At 39.8% G+C, this 22094-nt stretch overlaps 1 protein-coding gene across 1 annotated transcript in view; it reads left to right on the forward strand.

Moving 5' to 3' along the window:
- Positions 1-9998, forward strand: part of WNK3 (WNK lysine deficient protein kinase 3) — a 135670-nt gene extending 125672 nt beyond the window's left edge. Inside the window, exons 22-24 of the mRNA XM_081125312.1 lie at positions 3816-4018; positions 7896-7922; positions 8071-9998. Coding sequence (XP_080981438.1) covers positions 3816-4018; positions 7896-7922; positions 8071-8400 — 560 coding nt within the window. The 3' untranslated portion in view covers positions 8401-9998. The remainder of the gene's footprint in view (positions 1-3815; positions 4019-7895; positions 7923-8070) is intronic.
- The last annotated feature ends 12096 nt before the right edge of the window (positions 9999-22094 follow it).

The raw sequence follows: 22094 nt of genomic DNA on the forward strand, positions 1-22094 counted from the left end.
GGCCGGCATGGCCCGGCAGTTGAGCATCGACCTAGGATCCAGGAGATGGCGGTTTGATTCCCAGTCAGGGTACATGCCCGTGCAGCAGGCTCGATTCCCAGTCGGGGCGCATGCAGGAGGCAGCCGATCAATGACTCATCATTGATGTTTCTATCTCTCTCTCTCCCTCTCCCTCCCTCTCTCTGAAATCAATAAAGACTTTTTTTTAAAGAAATGTCCAAACATGTAAAGAATTTTTATATTAGAGTTTACATGATCCCAAACTAATGACAGTTTCTGGGAAGCAAGATCTAAAATGCTCCAGAGAATAACAGTTTTGTAGTTTCCTTTATGCATTTGAAATTAAGGAGGGAACATAAGGAAGATTACATGAAGGTGGGAGAAAGCAAGGCAGGTATTGGATTATAGGCTAGTTAAGATTATGTGCTCTGTTGGGGGGTGGTTATGCCTTGATTGGCATTACTCCTGACATTTCAAAGCTGTGCTAACCCAGATGTACAAGAACAGTGGATAGGGCTTGCTTAAAAACCTTTCACTTATAGGCCTGGTGTGTGACTATCCACATGACCTGCCCAGAACACATTTTCAAAAGCACTGCCGCCCTAGCCGGTTTGTCGCAGTGGTTAGAGTGTTGGCCCTCAGACTGAAGCGTCTCGGGTTCGATTCTGGTCAAGGGCTTGGTTGCAGGCTCAATCCCCGGTTGGGGCGACCAATTGATGTGTCTCTCTCCCATTGATGTTTCTCCTTCTCCCTCCCTTCCACTCTCTTTGAAAAGCAATGGAAAAAATATCCTCGGATGACAATTAAAAAAAACAAAGAAGCAGCAGCATTGTCTTAGCATATATACAGAGATCCACATCCATCCTTCCCTGCCCACTATTATGCTTCTTCTGTGAGAAACATGAACTGATGTGTGGTATTCCAATGTAATGGTATCCACAATGTAGGTGTGTAGTTACCTTATAACATGAGCGCTGTGCTGAAAAGAAAGCATAGCAGGCACAAAGACTGCTATCTTTAGAAAGATCTTGTCCAAGGTTTCCCCTTGGCTGGTGTGTATGAACTTGGTTTCACTCTCCTCCCTAACTGATAAATGTAGTTCACTTTGCCTAGATTGTTGATATAAATAATGTGATTTATGCTGAACACCTTTCCTTCACTGAGTCTGGAATTTTGGTACATGCTAGGTAGAAGGTGACTACATGACTAGTCCTCAGTAAAAACCTTGGCCACTGAGTCTCTAATGGGCTTCTCTGGCCAGAAAAACTGCATTTTTTTGTTGCTATGAGAAAGGAGCATGCTCAAGTGTGTCCTTTCACAATAGGAAGAGAGCATAAAGAAGTCTATATTTCTCTATATTCCTGTGTCTGTTTCCCTTGCCAATCCTATCATACATCCTTTTTCTGTAATAAACTTAGCCACGAATACAACTATATGCTAAGACCTGTGAGATCTTCTATTGAATTCATGAATCTGTGTGGTCTTCGAGATCCTGAAACATAATCACATTACATAAACTCAATCCTCTAAACAACTCTAAGGTAGGTAGAAATTAGTGCCTGTCACTTATAAACAAGAAGACTAAAGTTACTGATGTTAAGCAACTTCCCTAGGAACTTGGTTCATAAGAGAAGGAATCCAAATCTGCCTGACTCCAGAGCCTTAGCTCTTTACTATTATACTGCATTGCCCCCCAATACCACAAATTGTATTTGCAGTGGATTGAGAATAGGCAATGGAAGATCATCCAGAATGACAGTTGACTGCTTCATACAGGAGGTAGGATTTGAGTTGGTCTTGAAGGATAAAGGGACAACATTAAAATTTATTAAGTGCAGTGGGAAGAGTGTTGTTAATAAAAATATATGATATAAAGGCATGATATGGTAAAATATAAGAGTTATTTGGGAGAAAGGAATATAACAGTTGAGTGAAATGGAGGGTTTACATTAGAAGGTTTTTCTTCCATACTTAAAAAAAAAGTTGGGCCCTAGCTGGTTTGGTTCAGTGGTTAGAGCATTGGCCTTTGGACTGAAAGGTCCAGGTTTGATTCCATACAAGGGCACTTACCTCAGTTGCAGACTCGATCCCTGGCCCAAGTTTGGGGCCTGTGCAGGAGGCAACCAATCCATGTGTGTCTCTGACATCAATGTTTCTCTCTCTGCCTCCCCCCCTCTGAAAAGCAATGGAGCCCAGCCGGGCGTGGCTCAGCGGTTGAGCATCGACCTAGGATCCAGGCGATCAGGGTTCGATTTCTGGTCAGGGCACATGCCCAGGTTGCGGGCTGCAGCCGATCAATGGTTCTCTCATCATTGATGTTTCTATCTCTCTCTCTCCCTCTCCCTTCCTCTTTCTGAAATCAATAAAGATATGTTAAAAAAAAAGAAAAAAAAGAAAAGCAATGGAAAAAATATCCTCAGGTGAGAATTTAAAAAACAAAAGTTGGCAACTGCCACAGGTGGTTTGTGCTACAGTTTTGTATAAGATTATGTATCTGATCTAACACATAATTATATATTTAACCCTAATAAATGAATTAATATGTTTGTTTAAGGTTAACAAATAAGATATCTGTTGTGCAAGGACAACCATGACTACCAAGGACTTTTCCTCCTAAACAAGTTAAAAGGTTATCATTGTTAATATTAAGAAACTATTAAAAACTTTTATTTTTGAGCAGAGGAGTGAAATACTGAAAACAGAATTTAACTTAAATTAATCTGGTGGCAATGTAAAGAATGTATTGGCTAGAGCCAGGGAGTGAGTCTATTTAGCTCATTGCAGTTCATATATGAGATGAATAAGAGCCTAGAGAGTTGTGGAAGTAAAAATAGATGAGATAATGTAGAGGATGAATTTCTATGATGTGGTGATGAACTGGATGTGTGTTTGTGGAGAGATCAGAAGGAAATGGGGTCTGGGCGGCTTGGAGAAAATGTATCTTTAAGAGAAATGACATTTAGACTTTATGAATCTTTTCTGTGAGAATGATTTAGTAAGCTTGTAGAATCGTACTAAATATTTTTTCTTTTTATTACTTTTTTTGAGGGTGACATTGGTTAATAAGTACTAAATAATTTAAAGACTTAGTGTGATGTTCAGATTAGTAAACTTTTCACTGATGGAGATACCTGTAATTGATTTCTTTCATTGTTTTGGACATCTTGTTCTCCAGACCTCATGAAGCTCGCAAACTATCTGCATCCTTATTTCTGCTATCTAGATACACATTCTTTTTATCATTAACAAACAGAAATATTGATCAAAAAATTAAATGAGATACTAGTTTTTTGAATCCTCTTGCAAATCAGTATGGTATAACCGAAGAGAGAGAGAGTACTTGTCTCAACTTCAGAGTTCCAGGCCTGGCTCTGCTGGTAACTAATTGCAAGAACCCAGCATGTCAGTTTACCTTTCCTAGGCCTCATTTCCCCATTATAAACAACTGGTTTTGATTAGATTTCTAAGGTTCTTTTTACTTTTAACAGTCTGTAATTGTTCTTTAACTCTTCTAAGTATCTAATAAGGAAACTGATGAACAGATTAGGGTTGATGCTAATTTTTTTAGAGACACTACTATTTATTATATTTGATTTGTACCTAAGGTGACCATACAATTTGCCATCCAAACAAGAGGAAACTTTTGAGAGTGAAAGGAGTACCTACCGTTAGTAATTACTTCAGGACAAGAGTTTTAAACCAGAACTGCCGCAGATAAATTAGAATGCCTGGTTACCCTGTCAATTGCATTGCTGTCCAAAGAAGAGTATTTATGTTTTCATCCCTTTTCATGGTTTCCCTGTTTTTCCTTATAGAGCCACTGTGTGCTGAAAGTAATACAGCATCAAGCCAGCAATCTCCAGCTAGTAAAAAAGGGATGTTCACAGATGACTTACACAAACTGGTGGATGACTGGACAAAGGAAACAGTAGGAAATTCTCTTATTAAGCCAAGTTTAAACCAACTTAAACAGAGTCAACACAAATTAGAGACAGACAACTGGAACAGAGTACATGAAGTAAGTTGTTTATACCTGATCCTCTTTATTTATAAGAATTAAAACCATACAAATTGATTTGCCTAGCTCTGGACAGTGTGGCTCAGTTGGTTGAGTGTCATCCCATTTGATTCCCGTTCAGGGCACATGCCCTGATTTCGGGTTTGATCCCTGGTGGGGGTTCGTGCGGGAGGCAAAAAATCGATCTCTCTCTCTCTCTCTCTCTCTCTCTCTCTCTCTCTCTTCCTCTCTCAAATCAATAAAAACATATATTTTTTAAAAATTGATTCGCCTAGGCCTATGGTTACAGTTACTATGAGGGAGTGATGACTTGAGAACATACAGACTTTTATCCTTGTCTAGATCCCTTATGTCTTGAAAAAAATTATCTTTTAGACCAGGGTTCAGCAAACTTTTTCTGGGAAGTTGTCCATAATTATCTTCAAGCCTTTTGGTTGCAAGTACTCAACTCTCATTGTAGTGCAAAATCAGCCTTAGACAAAACATCAATAATGGGTGTGACTTTGTTCCATCAAAGTTCCATTTGCAAAAAGAGGTGGTGGGGGCCTTAGATCGCTGACCCTATTTTAGATTATATATTTGAAAAAAAAACAAACACCATCAAATATCATAAAAGAAAGCATCTGGAGTGAGGGTTAGTTAATTCCATCTTATAGTGAAAGAAAAGTTTGAGTTTTGAGAAAAAGCTATCTTATGTTATACATCAACATTCTTAGAACCAATAAGTTACCTTATTCAATATGAAAAAGAATTTTAAAGCTCTCTAAGCTAGAATGCTATATAAAAGACATCTTAAATTTATGGACAAGATGCCTAGCTGACTGCATATGGCCTTGGGTGTGCATGCAATTGAAATGCAGAAAGATGTCCACAGTGCATTCGGGAGTGGGGAAAATGGAGACTTACAGAGCAGTATATATACAAGGTGGAGCAAAAGTATGTTTACAGTTGTGGGTACACTAAACATTTTATTTTATTATTATTTATTAGCTATTGTATTATTTTCCGTACGAACAACTGTAAGCCTACTTTTGCCCACCCCTGTATAGTATTTGTGTATAATTGTATATATTAGATATATGTGTATATGCATTAAAATAAGAAAAGCCATTAACGGTATGCTGGGTGGTGGAATTTGGGCCTTATTTAATTTGTCCTTTTCTGTGTTTGAAGTTTTAAAGTAAGTATCATTTTTTCAAAATGAGTAAGTCTATTAAAATGTGGATCACAGCTTAGAATCTGAACCTTCATTATTGAAAGAGATATATCTGTGTGTTTATGTGCTATGTTTGTGTACATATACGTGTGTGTATATAGTCATTGCATAGAGTTTGATAAAAAAAAAAGTCTGAAAATACATTTAGTGTTAACAAATAAAAATTTTCAAAAGCCCAGATTTCCCAAACTAGTAAGCAGTGTGTATTTATCTTACTCCGGGTACCAATTTACACAGATAGTATCACCACTGTAAAAATTGGAAGCCTTCAGAGGCCAATTTCAAGGCATAAATGCAATTAGTGCTGCCAGTGAGACATCTCTGAGTACTGTGTGAATGGAGGCTTTTGTTGGCTAGTGGGAGGGTGGTTTATTGCAGTATAATGGAGGATATTTGGAGGAACAGTGAGTAGAAAATGGAGTATGAATGAAGGTGGTAAAGGTCTTTTAACAGACTTAGGTTCCGGTGTCAGCTCAGTCATTTACTAGTTGTGTGACTATAGACAAGTCATTTGTGCCTCAGTTTTCATGTCTTTAAAACAGGGATAATACCTACCTGCCTTGTAGGATTGCTGTGAGGATTAAATGATATAACACCTATAAAATACCTAGCACATAATAGTACCCTATATATGGTAACTATTTTTACGTTCAGTTGCTTGTATCTTTGTGTGGAGAGCCCATCTCGCTCTCTAACGTTCTTGCATGTTACTGTTCTGTAGCCTTAGAAAATGTTGTCACAAATATGTGCTGGGTCCTTTACTATGTGCCAAGTTTTCTGCTAGGCACTGGGTTTGATGAGCAAAAACAAGTATGTTCCCTATTCTTATATTCTTATGGAACTTATACTCTGGTGGGATGGTTAGATATGAACAGGCTCGTATAAATAAATATAAAATTGTGGCTGTAATAAGGACTAGAATGGAGATACAGTAAGGGACATTTGAGCTAGTAAAGGAAAGCTTCCCTGAGAAAGTGATGATTGAGCAAAGATCTTAAGGATGGGTAGGTGTTAACTGGGTGAGAGGGGAGGGAATATGATTCCAAGCAGAAAGGACAGCATATGCAAAAGCCCTGTACAGGGAAAGGGAGCTGAAGGGATTAAGAGTAGGCCAGTTTGGCTGAAGTGAAGAGAGCAGAGAGGAGTTGGTGCAGTCAATCTAAGGAGGTAGGTAGGGTCTTAAAAGTGGTGATGACAAGGAACTTTGTCTTTATTTTAAGGAAGATGGATAGCCATTGAAGTCCTAGGTTGGCGTGATCAGATTTGCTTTTTGAAAAGATCACTCTGACTTAAAGCAAGAAAAAAGGGTTATTGGGGGCAAGCGTAGATGTTAATAGACCAATTAAGTTATTCACAATAGTGTAGAGAAGTTGAGATAGAATGAACAGATTCTAAGAAATGTTTAAGAGATAAAACGGACCATTTTTAGCGATGGAATGAATGTATGGCAGAGGGGAGGTGTCAAGGCTGGGTTTCTAGCTGGTATTACTGGCTGTCATTCCAGCATACCAATCACCAAAATGGAGAACATGAGCAAGCAGTGTGTTTTGGTAGAGGAAAGATCATATATTTGGTTTTGGTCATTTGAATCTGAGGTGCTTTTGAACTATCCAAGAAAAGGTTAAGTATAAAATATCACCTCCAATTCAGTCTTTTAAAAATAAAAGTCACATTATTATTTGTAAAATAACATTTGTTATAGAATTTAATCAATACAGAAAAGTACAAATTTTTAAATACTGCCTTCAAATCCTACCACCCAGAAATAGTTTTCAGGCATCTTTCTATGTCTGTATATGGATTCATGGAAATAAATTTATAAAAATGCAGTCATACTGTATGTGCTGTTTTGAATCAGAAGTATTAAATTCAGTTTTACCTTAACAGAACAAAAACACTGGTATGAAGAAGGGGTTACTGAAATTTAAGTGAATGGTTTTTTTCCCACCTCAAGAGATATTGTCATTTATTCTTGAGTCAAGCTCAAAACCTTTACCCTAATTTTAGTTTGAAACTTTCAGTTTAGTTGAAAGGGTTTTAGCTTGACCATTCAATTTAGAAGGACTAAGCATTTGGGACTGATACCAAGCTCTCCTTTGAGTGAGGATTATTAACTTCCATTAGACTTATTACTCCGGTATGCATAAGATTTCAGTAATCTTTATACATATGCATAATAACAACACAATATGATAAGAAGAGTCAGACAGGAATATATTTCCTCAATACTGCCAAAAACATAATTGTCTTGAGTTTAAATTTCCAAAAATATAACAGAAATGTCAGACTTTATTTAAGATTGTGAGTAGAAGGCGGTAGGGAGGTGACATTTATTGAGCACCTCCTGTATCCCAGACTCTTTCCCCCATGCCACACTAAATCATGCTCCTCTGTCTCCAAAGAATTATGTAATGTAATAAGATGGGCTATTGTGTGTGGTGCTGAATAAGCGAATGCCTGGGACTGCCAGAAGGAAATAAAAATAGAAGAGGAGTGGTGGCATGAGGAAAGGATACACTAAACTGAACAGAGATTTAACAGGGGCCTTGGTGTTAGCTGGAACTGTGTTCAAATCCTTACTTCACTATTAATTTGCTTAGTGTGTTAGGTGTTACCAATTTTGAGCTGCTTTTTCCTCATCTGAAAATGTCTACCTTGCAGGGCCGTTATGAAGATGAAGTGGACAAGGTATGTAACTATACTTCACACAGAGGTGCTGCAAAGATGGTAGCCACTCATAGTAATAATGGGAGTGGTAAGCCAAAAAGAATAGGAAGGAATATAGATGGGTGAAAGCATCTACCAAATAAACTGATCTTTTGTTTTGTTTTCGTAGAATACTCCATCTACTCTGGGCTATACTCCAACATGGATTCCTTCTCTGTCCCAAATCCGTGGAGCTGTCCCAACCTCCTCACCACAAGGACTCTCACTCCCTTCATTTCCTGGGCCATTACCATCATACGGAATGCCCCATGTTTGTCAGTATAATGCTGTGGGGGGGCCAGGGTATCCAGTACAGTGGGTAGGAATTCCAGGACCACCACAACAGCCTGTAGTAATTCCTACCCAACCTGGGGGACCGTTCCAGCCAGGAATGAATTTGCAGGCGTTTCCATCTTCATCAGTGCAGAATCCATCCACGATCCCTCCTGGTCCCAAATGAATCAGAGTAGATGATGAATGAAGAAAAGGGGGATTTTTTCAGAATTATTCCCGGGACACCTAAAATATTAAACTTTCTTCTTGGGTTCTGTCATATTTTCCCTCACTTGAGTTTACTTCCCACTGTATGTTTTGTTCCAATGTAGTGTTTGATAGAGCTCATCATTCTGTAGAACTGTGCAGTTTGTACATAGAACTCTGCGCACGGAAATGTTTTTCACTTCAGATCCTATCCTCTTTGATACTTGATTTTTTAAAAATACTGTTCAGAATGCTTTAAATGAGCTCTGCTTGAGCATTACCATTTCCAGGACACTTTCCATGAATTGCTGAAAAGCCTCCATTTTTTACTGCTGCTGTCTGCAGCTGGATGATACTTTTCTTTAAAATGTATAAAAACTGTTTAAATTGATATTCCCCAAATGTGGACAAAGTGAGAACCTCCAACAGCCGGAGTCTTGTGGGATTCTTCATATGTTTGTCTTAGGTTTACCTTTCACAGAAGGCAGGGTAATGCTGCAGGAAATGTTTTGGTATATAAAATTAGAATAACTTTTGTCAACTAATATAGAACAGGAGCCCTTTTTAATGTGATTTTCTTCCCGTCGTCACAGCTATAGGAGTGAAGCCTTGTTTTAGGTGAGGCGGAAAGAAAGGAAAAAACAGAACTGTAACAGTTCCTTGATTCTGCAGATAATGTAGCTGTTTTAGGATTTCGATAGTAATTCAAAGCAGCTATCTCCTTGTTTCTCATGTGCGCACTACATGGTTTTTGAGCATCTGAGAGGCACTGGCTTGTATTCTTTCGCAAGGGATACATTGCAGGTGACAATGAGTCTCATTGGGAGGATCTTTGTATTCCTAACAAAGAGGGTTCAAGTTCCACCTCTGTTGACCCATTCTTCCGAAGTGAAATTTACTTGACACAGTAGGTTTTGTAGGTTTTAAGACTTACACATGAAACACTGGCTTTACAGGGTTCTAAAAGATGTGGGGTATACACTGTCCTGCAGTGAAATAGTAGACCCTCAAAGTATACTATTTAATTGCCCTTAGGTTTTTGTTGTTTTTTTGCATTACCATTTTTTTAGTTTGAATTTCTAGTTAGTATCTATAGCATCTTATTTTTAGATCTTAGATGATTTTGGCAGCCTCTTTAGAATCTGCAAGAGATCACTGTCAAGTTGCACTTTACTGGGTTTTATCCAGTTGTAGGAGGAGGGGAGGCAATGTCAAAATATACACTTTTGGTTTTCAAGAAGGTTAACTGCAATCATCTTAAAAGGCCGGTCACTGAGTTACCTAATGCTCAGTCTGTGAAACCCAAGTAGAATTCTTAAATGGTATTTATTGACCACCACATACGCATGTTTAAAATACTTACTTTTCACTCTGATGACTTCAAGGTGGTTTCTAGTACACATTTACCTTAAGAATAAGTTCTGTTTACTGGTAGACATTCCAAATTATCACCCAATATTTCTGTTAACAGATTTTCTTCCATATTCCACTAAAAATTTTACCCATGAGCTTGCCTGGTAATGGGTGTACTTTATTTTTTTGCACAGTTTACTTTGTGACATTCAGTACCCTTTTTGTAAAAAAAAAAAAAAAATGTGTCTTATACTGCTTACCTGAGGATCACACCATCATGAAGATTCTGTCACTATCATTTGGGGCATGTAAGGCAGCATTTTGAGAATTGCTGCTGGTAAGAGCCAGTTTCTTTTCATATAACACTCTAGTTTGGATGAGTCTTCTTAAATCCTATGTTCAGATTCTTCAAATTTCTTCTACAGTATAGGTTTGCAAGTTGAAGTGATTTTAGGACATTAGTGTAATGCAAATACTGGCATTGCAGTGTTTACCATGTATACAAAAACAATGTGCCTAAGATTTGTAATTCTTTAAAACTGCTTGTGTTTCATTATAAGAGTTGGCTTTGTGTGATTACATTGAGACTTATAACCTAGAAAGTGAAAATACTGCAAGTTTTAAGATCCCTTCTTCTCTAGTAACAATCCTTTTTTTTTTTTTACTTTTTTAAAATTGATTTTAGAGAGGAAGGGCTAGAGAGATAGAGAGTGAAAAACATCAATTGGCTGCCTCCCACACACGCCCCACCAGGGATCAAACCCGGGTATGTGCCCTGGCCAGAAATTGAACCTGCCACCTTTTGGTGTCCAGGACAATGCTCCAACCAACTGAGCCACACCAGCCAGGGCTCTAATTACGGTCCTTGACAGTGTACCCCAAGATGAAAAAAGCTCCATGGATGACATGCACAATTACATTTATTAATGGCTGCTCTATGTCACATGTACCACATTTTGCCACCACCTCTGTTTTATGTATAATTCATCATTCATTTGCCTGCAGACTTTTGCAGTGCCTTGCAATATTTAGAATCTTTTCAGATTTTTTTGCTGGAAAGAAAACTAGTCTTCTAAAGTTTGAAGATGGTGAATAGTGTACTGCTGTCTCCATGCTGACCGCAGTAGTTGGGTTATCATATATGTTATGTATACATTGTGTATATGTAACGTGTGTAAGTTTAAAAATACAGAAAAAAGTGAGTTTGTGCAGAAATGAAGAAAACAGTGTTATTCACGTCACTGTGGGTTTTTATTTAAGTTATTTTTTCCATTACTTAAATGTTTGATTCAGCTTATAGTCACTTTGACTGTAAATATTGGCTAGTTTTCTATCTAGGGATTTTGCATTCTTTCATAACTTTTGCTAAATTATATAATAGTGCTGTTTGCATCCTTGCTGAGGTACTTTTCCAACATAGAAATAATCAATTCTTGAGGTAGAGCTCAGAAATCCCCTTCTTCCTTAACCAGAGCCTCCTGGATAGCAAGGGCCTTCCACCCATTTCCAAAACCAGACAGTCCTTTTCACTGTCCTTGCGGAAGCGAGAAGGGTCGCGTTAAGTCAGCCTGCTTGTAAAGCCTGTCTGGGGCAAGCCCGTGTCCAACTGCCATGTTTACTCCCCAAGTGCAAGTCTGACGAAGAGTACTGTACCTCCACATGTGGTAACGTGAGCGTTTCGTCGTGAACTACCTGCTGCTATGTTTGTGAAGTTGGGTGTAACATCTTAAGAATATGAAACCAGTATTGGTGTAAATCTAATGAAAATTACCCTGTGTATATTTGTAGCAGTCTTGAATCTCTATTTAAGGTAATTTGCTGTAATATAACAAATATGCATTCTGTTTCTCATCCTTTTCTTACCTATTTTATATTGAGCATGAATTCTAATGGTTTGACAGCAAAATTATCTGTGAAAGTTTAAAAGGCACTTTTCTGCTGCGATTTTTAGATTGAGTGTAGAATGTACTGAGTGTAGAGTATGATGGGATGTATCATTTTAAAACCCCAGATTTAATTCCAGCCCAGTTGCTTTTGTTTATCTACCTCGTTTTCAGTGTTGTTTGGGGCGCACACATAAACACTGCCTGTGAAACTTGCTTTTTTTTTTTTTTTTGCCTTGATTCTCAGTATTTCCTTCAGGTTAGAAACCTGGCCCACCTCTTTGTCCCAGTGTTAACTATTAGTTTGCAATGAGAGGGGCCATCACTCTGCCACCAGTCTGTGTTTAAGTGATGAGAGCCAACGTGCCTCTGTAAAATAAGCTTTGGGGACTTGGGGATGGAGAGCAGAGAAATAAATCCAGCTGGTGGCAATATAGGACTTAGTTGTAAGAATTAGTTGTAAAGTAAACAAGTGATAAGAAAGTACCCAAATTAGACAGTCCAGTGCCTGTAACTTTGCATCTTCTACTAGAGATGCATTTCTTATTTCTGTGCCTAAAGGGCTCTGGGTTGAAACTGTTTTAACTACCACAGTGAAATAGTGGACAAATCCTACAGCAGTGGCCTGTCATTCAGCGTATTAGCATACTGCAACATATTTGCAGTGATGTTTTGTTACCTTAAAATAGATGTGTGCTTTCAGTTGAATTGTAGTTGGTGGTAATTTTATCCACTCTCTAAAGTTTATTGGAGGCATTGACTTTCTTTGCTTTCTTTTCTGAGTGATGAAAATGATACATTCCTTTTTTCCCAAAAAACTCAGCAAATGTTTGTAAACCACATGTTCCTTGTTTCACATGTTTACCGTGTGTAACACTACAGCATATTTAATGGTAGTAAATACTGTATTTCAGACTTCATGCACAAGTACATTCCTGAGGTATAAGTGCCATCAGTTTGGGATTCAGTTTTTAAATCTTTTTGGTTCAGAAAAACTTGAGATATTTGAGATGACGTGTAGGACATTTTCTAGAATAGATTGTTCACATTTCATTCTGTAGTTTACTGGGGACTTGTTTCCCCAATCCCCCTTGGTTTGGAAGATGAACCAGAAAAGGGGGGTGGCATAGAAAAGGCCATTGATTTGGTAAGTGTAATTTCTGGGATTGACATTTTTTAAAAAATGCAGACTGTAAAATGGTGACAGTCAAACTTGCTAAAATCCTATGAAGTGAAGTTAGCATGAAATTTTTATGGAGCCAAATGCTTTCAGGTCACCCTGGAAATAGTCTTACATGTGAAGGATGAACAGAAACATTGGTCAGGTCTTGACAGCTGACATAGGCAGGGACCTGGGATAGAAACTTAGGTTACACTGAAGTTATTTTTAACCGAGGTAGCTAAAAGAGTGTACAAACCACCAGCTCCCATTCTGGAAGGTTTTCTTTTAATTAAAAAAAAATAAGCAAAAAGGCTGAAAGTTGAGCAAGAAGGGAAGAGAGAAACTGGGCTCTTGAGAAGAAAACGTGCCAGTGTAAACTCCTAAATGCGTGCTTGCCATCCTTCCAGTTTTTTTAAGTTGCATTTCTTTTTCACTATATTTTAAGATTTCAGATTGAGGTTCGTGGTCCAGAGCACACCCTCAGCAGAAATAGTGACTGATTGGAAAGTGCAGTTGTTCAAGGTCTGTCATGCTCAGTCACATAAAGCTTTGTTTGATACGAATATTAAGCATGTAGACCTAGTACAGCATGAGAGCCACTCAGGAAGTTTATGCAATTAATAAACTTTCATGCATAATTTACTATGAAGTATGCAGACTTTCAGTCGCTTCTCTACATTTAACATTTAGTTGTATATGTGAACTCTCTTTTTTAAATTAATTTTTTAAGAGAGAGGAAGAGAGAGGGAGAGAAACATCCATCAGTTGCCTCCTATTGGAGCCCCGACCTGGGATTGAACCATCAAACTGGCAACCTAGATATGTGCCCTGACCGGTAATCAAACCTGCTACCTTTTGGTGTATGGGACAATGCTCTAACCAATTGAGCCACACCGGCCAGGGCTGAACTCTCTTTTCTTAATTGGGGAATGTAGCATTATATAGAATGTTGATAAACTTAATTTTAATCCTTGTTGACATTAACTTTTTTTTGGGGGGGGGGGTAAACCAAGTGATCTGCCTTTAAGCAGTTGTCTTATTTTGGTTCTTTGAAGCTGTGATTTTTATTTCATTTGTACCCAACCATTGTAAGTATTTTGTTTTGTTTCCTGGAAATTTTGTTTTCAAACAGAAAATAAAGGCTGTGTTAAAATGAGTATGTCATCTTATTAAAATGCTGTCGTAGTCACTGCAGTTATGTGGCTTGAGCTGGTTCTTCATTTACCAAATGTAATTTAGCAGATTTTTAAAAATTTAGTCCTATAAATTATGCTGGCTGAACAAACTAGCCAAGCTATGTGTTACCTCTTGATTTATAGCCCCAATGAATTTTTTGTTGGACCTCTTTTCCACACTTGTCAATGAGCGATAATTGTCAGAGTCAGTATGATTTACTGAGTACCTACTGTGTTAGCTAGGCTTTTATCTGTGATATTTTAATTTATAAAACAATCCTATAAGCTAGGTCTGTTACTCTCTCTACTTTATAGAGAAAATTCGAGGATCAAAGAGATTATAGAATTTACCAAGGTAACACAGCTAGTAAATGGTGATGCCTGGATCCAAACCCAGCTCTGTCTGACTCCAAAGCTCATGGGACAAACCCCAGGCCATACTCTCAGATGCTCTCAGATGTACTGCATGAAAAATAATCCAAATACATTTACAATAGGTTTTCATCAAATTAGAGGATAAGTATGTACTCCTTTTACATATTTTACATGAGGTTATATCTAGTACTTGTTTAACAATTTAAGCAGAAGTATATGTTTGTAGTACAAGAAATGATTCAAAATGTACCCTCTGCACATACTTATTAAGGAGAATTTGTTTTCATATTGACAGTGATTATGGTCCATCTTTAGGGAAAAAGTGGGTATCTCCCTCTCACATCTCTCATTCACCATACTACTGTGACTTAGGAGACTATCAAATGACGTCGCGTCACTTGTTCATTTGATAATTTAGGTAGAAAAATCATGCATATGTTTATGCAAACAGCCACAGAGGAAGAGTAAGAGGCCTATCAGAAATATTCAAGATTAGGTAGGGATTTTTTTATTTTTTGGTCTTAAAAATTGGCACTTTTTTTTTTTTAATCCTTACCCGAGGATATTTTTTCCATTGCTTTTCAGAGAGAGTGGAAGAGAGAGAAACATATCAATTGGTTGCCTCCTGCACACACCCCGGGGCCGGGGATCATGCCTGCAACTGAGGTACGTGCCTTTGGCCGGAATCAAACCTGGGACCCTTCGTCTACGGGGCCACACTCTAACCACTCAGCCAAACCAGCTACGGCTAAAAATTCGCACTTTTTAATTTCAAGTATGAAAGACTGCCAGTGAAGTTAAAGTGATTTTCCTTCTTTAGAAAATAAGTGTAAACTACAAAATCAGTATAAATTGTATCCCTTACATATTTTCCCAGATAGTTTATCTATACATAGGGATTTTTAATGATGTTAATTCTTCCTATCATGAACATGGTATGTGCTTACATACTTATTAGTTCTAGCTTTTTGGTGGAGTCCTTAGGGTTTTCTATGTACAATATCATGTCATCTGCAAATAATGATAGTTTCACCTTTTGTGACAGCATGGATGGAGCTGGAGAGTGTTATGCCAAGTGAAATAAGCCAGTTCGAGAAAGACAAATATCACATGATATCACTTATATGTGAAATCTAATGAACAAAATAAACTGATGAGCAAAATAGAAACAGACTTACTGATACAGAGAACAGACTGACAGCTGTCAGAGGGGAGGGGGGTTGAGGGGCTCACTGAACCAGGTGAAGGGATTAAGCCAAAAAAAAAAACACCTCAGACACAACAGTATGGTGATTACCAGAGGGAAAGGGGGATGGGGGAGGTTGAAGAGGGGAAAGGGGGGGATAGATGATGACAAAAGGAGACTTGGCGTGGGGTAGTGAACACAATACAATATGCTGATGATGTGTTGTAGAGCTGTACACCTGAAACATCATTTTATTAACCAGTGTCACCGCAATAAGTTCAATTTAAAAAAAAAAGCTCCCCAGGTGATATATTAGTATCATTAATGTAACTAGGATTAAGAGCCATCTTTGTTTACTAATAAAATACCCTCTGTTATTAGCCAGTTGCTAGTTCAAGAAACTTAAGTAATATGGCAGTCTAATTAGACCTAATGAATTATTTTCTATAACTATATGAACTTATAGCCTCTCAAACAGGGTCCAAGGATTTGAGCAATAGAGAAAGCTAAGTGGGCCCTTACAGAAACTGAACAGCTAGTTACTACTTAGGTGGGAGGTGTCAGAAGGTAGTCCAAAGCGAACCCTCCATGAAACCTCTATGCTTCTCTCCACCCTTCATGATAAGAATTAATAATATTAGGTGCTTACTGTGCCAGTTGTTATGCCAAGTACTTTATTACATCATTTAATCTTCACAAGCTTCCGAGGTAAGTATCATTGCTATCTCCCTTCTAAGCTCCTTGACTGTCTTGAAAATTGCTTTCTCCCAGTGCTCAGCTTTATTCCTGGCATGTAGTAGGTACCAAATAAATCTGTTAAATAAATTAACGAGTCCACCATGGACACAGACATTGATATGGGGAAGGCCTGTGGGTGGGGTGGATGTGGGGTGGAGGGGATCAATGGGGGAAAAAAGGGAACATCTGTAATACTTTCAATAATAAAGAAAATTTTAAAAAATAAATGAACAAGTCCCTATTTCACAGATGCAGTAAAGGATCAAGTGGTTAAGTAACTTGTTCAAGTTATATAGCTAATAAGGAGTTGAACTGATACTGGAGCCCAACCTTAGCTCCAAAGCGCATACTTTTAACTATTATTCTGTGACATCTACTATCCCCTTCTGCTTTCATGGCTTTGGCTTGTTATCTGTACCCTCTCTAGGGCCTACATCCAGCATAAAGTTTCTCCTGTAGCATGTGTGTTATTCATGTTTATAAGTAACTGAAACCCAGTTGGAACAAGCTTAAGCAAAAAGACAAATTTATTATAAAGATGGTGGAATCTCACAAAACCCGGGGATGATGCAGATGGACTTTAGGAACAAGTAAATCGGGTGCTTGAATGCAGCAAGATTTTTCATCTCTCCTCCAGCTCAACCTCAAATTCTCTGAAAGGTACATAAAAGATGGCTCCTGCTGCAACCATGGGGATAAAGTAGAAAGGGGGTTCTGGGGAGACAAAGCAATAGATGTTTGCCTATAGTAGTCCTCTTTACAGCCCATAAACACATGCCACTTCCCCCTTATCTACAATTTCAAAAATGCTCACACCTAACATAACCCACGGACAGCTGCAAGTCACATGCAACTACTGCATCCAGTAGCAACGCCATCTCATGGACATGCCCCTTCCTAGTCTAAGTCAGTGACAATCTAAATGTGGCTCCTCTTGATCCTAAAACCTTTGATAAACCTAACTGCCATCAATAGATCTAACATGCAACACTAGAGAAATAATTAGATTAACCACGATAAAAACTCTCTTTTAGAGACCCTTCGGTGCACAGGTCGACTCTCTAACCACTGAGCAAACCGCCTGGGCTTGATGTACCTTCTTGCTTAACTAGTCTGTAGTTGGTCCGAGGCATGCTCTGGAAGAGCAGTGATCCCAACTTGAGAGTCCCTTAGAATCACCCGGAGGGCTAGTGAGACGCGCAAAACTCCACACAAACACTGTTCAAACACCTGCTCTAAGAGACTTGACCAAATTTTTCTGTGGCTTTATAGCAGCCTAAGGCAGAGTTCCAATCTAGAAAAGCTCAGGGCTGTCAAAAGAATTTACCTGTTCTTCTAGTGGATACCTGCCATAGGCTCCTGACCTCCCTTGCTTAGAGCATTACTAAAAGGGGCTTCCAATTGTGAATTCTTCCAGTCCCTTTGAGATGCAGATGTATGTCCTACAATTCCTTTGTGTGTCTCTCTCTAGGGCCATTCCCTTGAAATGCAATCCCCAGGAAGCCTAGGGCCTCTACCTCCCGGTCTCTGTGGGAGGATAGACTCCTAACTTCAATAATTGACAGCTAGCAGGCACAGCTGGCCTAACTGCACCTACACTGGCCAACCCTTTGTAATTTTTCACTTCCCTGACTCTACTGAGGCCCTGCTTGCTCCTCTCCCTCCTTTAAAACACCCAGACAGCCCTGCGCAAATGGGAATGGGGCCCAGCTCTTTCCCCTACTGTCAGTAGTGACTGAATAAAACCTCGTTTCACTGCTTTACTGTCCGCCCTTGGTTATCTTTGACACAAAAACCACAGATCGCCCCCCACTGCCAGAGTTCCTGATTCTGGAGGTTTGGAGTGAGCCTGAGCATTTACATTTCCAACAGTTTGTAAGTGGAGGGGGAATCACTGCTCTGTATCATGGACCCTATTCACCAAATACGATTTTCTAGTGATTCAACTTCCTCACCACCTCATTTGAGTGCCTGTATATTTCAGTTGCGGGGATTCAGAAGGCTAATAAGTGCCAGAATCCTGTCAAGTTATGCTCTTTGCATCTTCAGATCTGCTAAAGGGAATATCCTGGCTCATCCGGTTGTAGCTTCTATTTCTTAGCGCTCTACCTAAGGACTTGGCTCATTCTCCATGGCTTTCTGCTCCACGTCTGCAGTTCAGAGCTTGGATAGGAAATAACAGGCTGAGTTCACGGCTGTGAGGCCTCTCTTTTCTGAACTCTGAGAATGTTACACTTACCCTTGCCTCTTTGCATTCTAGCTTTCTGCATTTATCATCACATTTGGGGGAGTTGAAGAACAAGGAATACTATGGAGGTTTATACATATAACCTAATTCCAATTGCCTGTGCCAGTTTCCTAATCAGTGAAACATTTTAAGTGAGAGTTCTACCATAAGTCAGCAACATCCACAATTACCTGGCCCTCAGCAACTTCATATCTCTTAATACAGGCAGAAGGGCTGCTGTGTTTTGAGCCCCAAGGACAATAAGCTACTGATTTACTGCCAAATAACACATAATGCCAACTTCTTTTTTAAAAAATCTTCACTGGAGGACATACTTAGAGAAATGAAGAGGGAGGGAGGGGGAGAGAGAGAGGGAGGGAGAAACACCAATGTGGATGTGAGAGAAACATCGATCAGTTGCCTTTCACACATGCCCTGACCAGGGATCGAACCAGAAACCCAGGTATGTGCCCTGACTGAGAATTGAACTGGCAACCTTTCAGTGCACAGGGCGACACAACCAACTGAGCCACTCAGGCTGGGCTGATTCCAGCTTCCCATTAACTGATGTGACAGATCTCCAATTTCTGCCAGTCCCATGTTTGAGGGTCTGTAATTTTACACCTTTTCTGATACCAGTTTCTGAATTAACATTTTTTGTCATAAGTAGTTTCTCATCAAACTCTATCTTAAACAAAACTAGTAATAGTAAGGATATGGGGTTGCCTCAGGGAAACCAAGGACAAGAATGGCTCAGGAATGATCTAGAACCTGGGACCTAAAAGCAATAAAGTCTCCCTCTCTCTCGTCACTGCTAGTTTTTCTTCTCATTCTACAAACTAGCATCTCCTATTTCCATCTCTCTGGTGGGAAAATTGGTGACAGCTTCTAAGTTTTATACTTAGAGGAAAACGGATTTCTCTGGTCCAATTCCAAATTTCTGGAGAATGAGATTCTGATTGATCCAGTTTAGCTTAGTTGTCCACCTTTGACCCAATCAGCCATGGTTCTAGGAACATGACAGTTTTTGCTGTAACTCTGTAAATTGTGGGAGGGTCAATTCCTAGAAAAGGAGGGCTGGGCAGACAATCCAGTAGGTGTCCATTACGTTAGAAAACCTCTATTCCTTCCATTCTTCATCCCTTCCTTCCACTGCTAGTTGCTTTTTAAAAAAAAAAAAGTTTAAATCCTCACCTGAGGATATATTTTTTTCCCCATTGCTTTTCAAGAGAGAAGAGAGAGACATTGACTGGTTGCCTCCTGCACACACCCTGACAGGGGCTGGGGATTGAGCCTGCAACCTGTCCTCTGGCCAGAATCAAACCCTGAACCCTTGGGGGGGGGGGACGCTCTAACCACTGAGCAAAACCCACCAGGGCTCACTGCTAGTTTCAAAAGTTACCTAAATGCACTGCTTCACCATCTACTTACTCTTTGTCATTCTGACTTGTTCTATCTTCACTATTCTTTTATGATAAACTCCCTTAAGGGGTTTGAAGCTTTTTCAGCTTTTGCATCCTATTAGACTGTTCTCAGACTTCATTCATCTTGACTACTCTTGGGTTCTGCACTTTTGGGTTCTACCTCTCCCTGCCATTATCTCCCACCTTCCATTAAGTTCCAAGCCAGATTTGTCTACTACTGACTATTACAGATATTATTTTCTGCCCTTCTGCTGCTGAAAGTGTAGGCCCTAAAAGCCAGTCAGAAGACAGCTACTACATCAGAATCAACTGAGGAACATGCTGAAAATATATATTTTTTGAAATATTGATTCTGGCCCTGGCCAGTCTTGCTCAGTGGTTAGAGCATTGGCCTGTGCACTGAAGGGTCTTGGGCTCGATTCTTCATCAAGGACTTATACCTGGGTTGCAGGTTTGATCCCCGCTCTGGTTGGAGCATGTGTGGGAGACAACTGATTGATGTATCTCTCACATCGATGTTTCCCTCTCTTTCCCTCCCTCCCTCCCACTCCTCTCTCTAGAAATCAATGGAAAAAAGTATCCTCGGATGAGGATTGACTATATATATATTGATTCTGTACATCTGGAATTTGAGTCCTTGTGGTTATTTTGCTAGACTTTCCTGACAGACTGATTTAAAATAAGGTGTAAAAACAGAGGTCCTAACTACAGGACACTGTAACTCAGTGAATACCAGAAAGGTACAACTTATAGTTTAATTTGTGTTGGTGTTTATCTCCCTGGCCAAAGAGATCCTGAGGACAAGAGATATTCATTTTCACTTTTTCTCTGCATTGCCTTGGGCAAAAAATAATGTAAGTTTCACTATTCATTAATTGGGGCCAACAACTCTTCTTCAAAAAATTGCAGTAGCCTGGCTGGGCGTGGCTCAGCGGTTGAGCGTCGACCTAGGATCCAGGAGATCAGGGTTCAATTCCCAGTCAGGGCACATGCCTGGGTTGCGGGCTCGATCAGTGACTCTCATCATTGATGTTTCTATCTCTCTCTCTCTCCCTCTCCTTTCCTCTCTCTGAAATCAATAAAGATATATTTTTTAAAAACAAACAAACAAAAAAAACCCCAAAAATTGCAGTAGCTAAAAGTTAAGTGGATTGCTACAGAAATGGTGGTAGTTATTATTTTTATGTTCCACAAGTGTCCTTTCTTCTCATGCACTAAAAGCTACACATATTAGTCCTGGGCAATGTCTTTAGTGGTTAGAGAGTCAGCCCTTGCACGGAAGGGTCGAGATTTCGATTCCCCTCAGGAGTAGGTACCTGGGTGGCAGGTTTGATCCCCTGCCTTGGGAGGATAACCAATCGAAGTGACATGTTTCTCTGCCCCTCTCCACCTTTTCTCTTCCCCTCCCTCCCTCCCTTCCACTCTCTCTAGAAAATCAATGGACAAAATACCCTCAGGTGAGGATTAACAAAAAGAAAAAAAAAAGCTACACATACTATTTTCCCCCCTGAAATGAAAATTCCACCTCCTGGAGAATTTTGGCATACTTTAGCTGAATTCAATTAATCCACCCCACTTCCTTTCCCATGATGCATCACTCCTTCCCCCTCTTCCCTGGGAAAGGCAGTAAATAGCATGAAGCAACTCGGTGATATGTCAGGAGTTGACGTGCAAATCCTAAACACATATCATCGCGCCCCGCCGCTGGTGACCCTGTGACAGCAAGGGCTGACAGGGGTGGTAATCTTGTTCCTCCTCTGTACACCGAGGCCATAGAGAACACTACAACTCCCAGGATGCATCTCTGCCCCGCCCCGCCCCACTCCACTCCTTCTGCCAGAAAGTGTGTAAGGTACATACTAGGCAACATGGCTTCCGGAGGTGGAAGGAAGAGGCATCACCACTTTTGAAGAGATGAAGAGCAGTCGGAGAGGAAAATAAAAAAGTGACTAGAGCCCGTCATCGCTTTTATCCTCCCAATCTTTCCTAAATCCGGTTGGCCTCATCCCTTCTCTCCACCCAAATCCAATCGGCGGTCTCCCCACCCCGCCCTCACTCCCTCACTCCCTCGCTCCCTCGCTCCCTCACCCCTCCCCTCGGGAATCCTTTTCCCACCCCCATCGCCCCCCGCGGAGTGCGCAGGCGCCCGCC

Source organism: Miniopterus schreibersii, assembly GCF_964146895.1.
Source record: "Miniopterus schreibersii genome assembly, chromosome: X".
Lineage (NCBI taxonomy): Eukaryota > Metazoa > Chordata > Mammalia > Chiroptera > Miniopteridae > Miniopterus > Miniopterus schreibersii.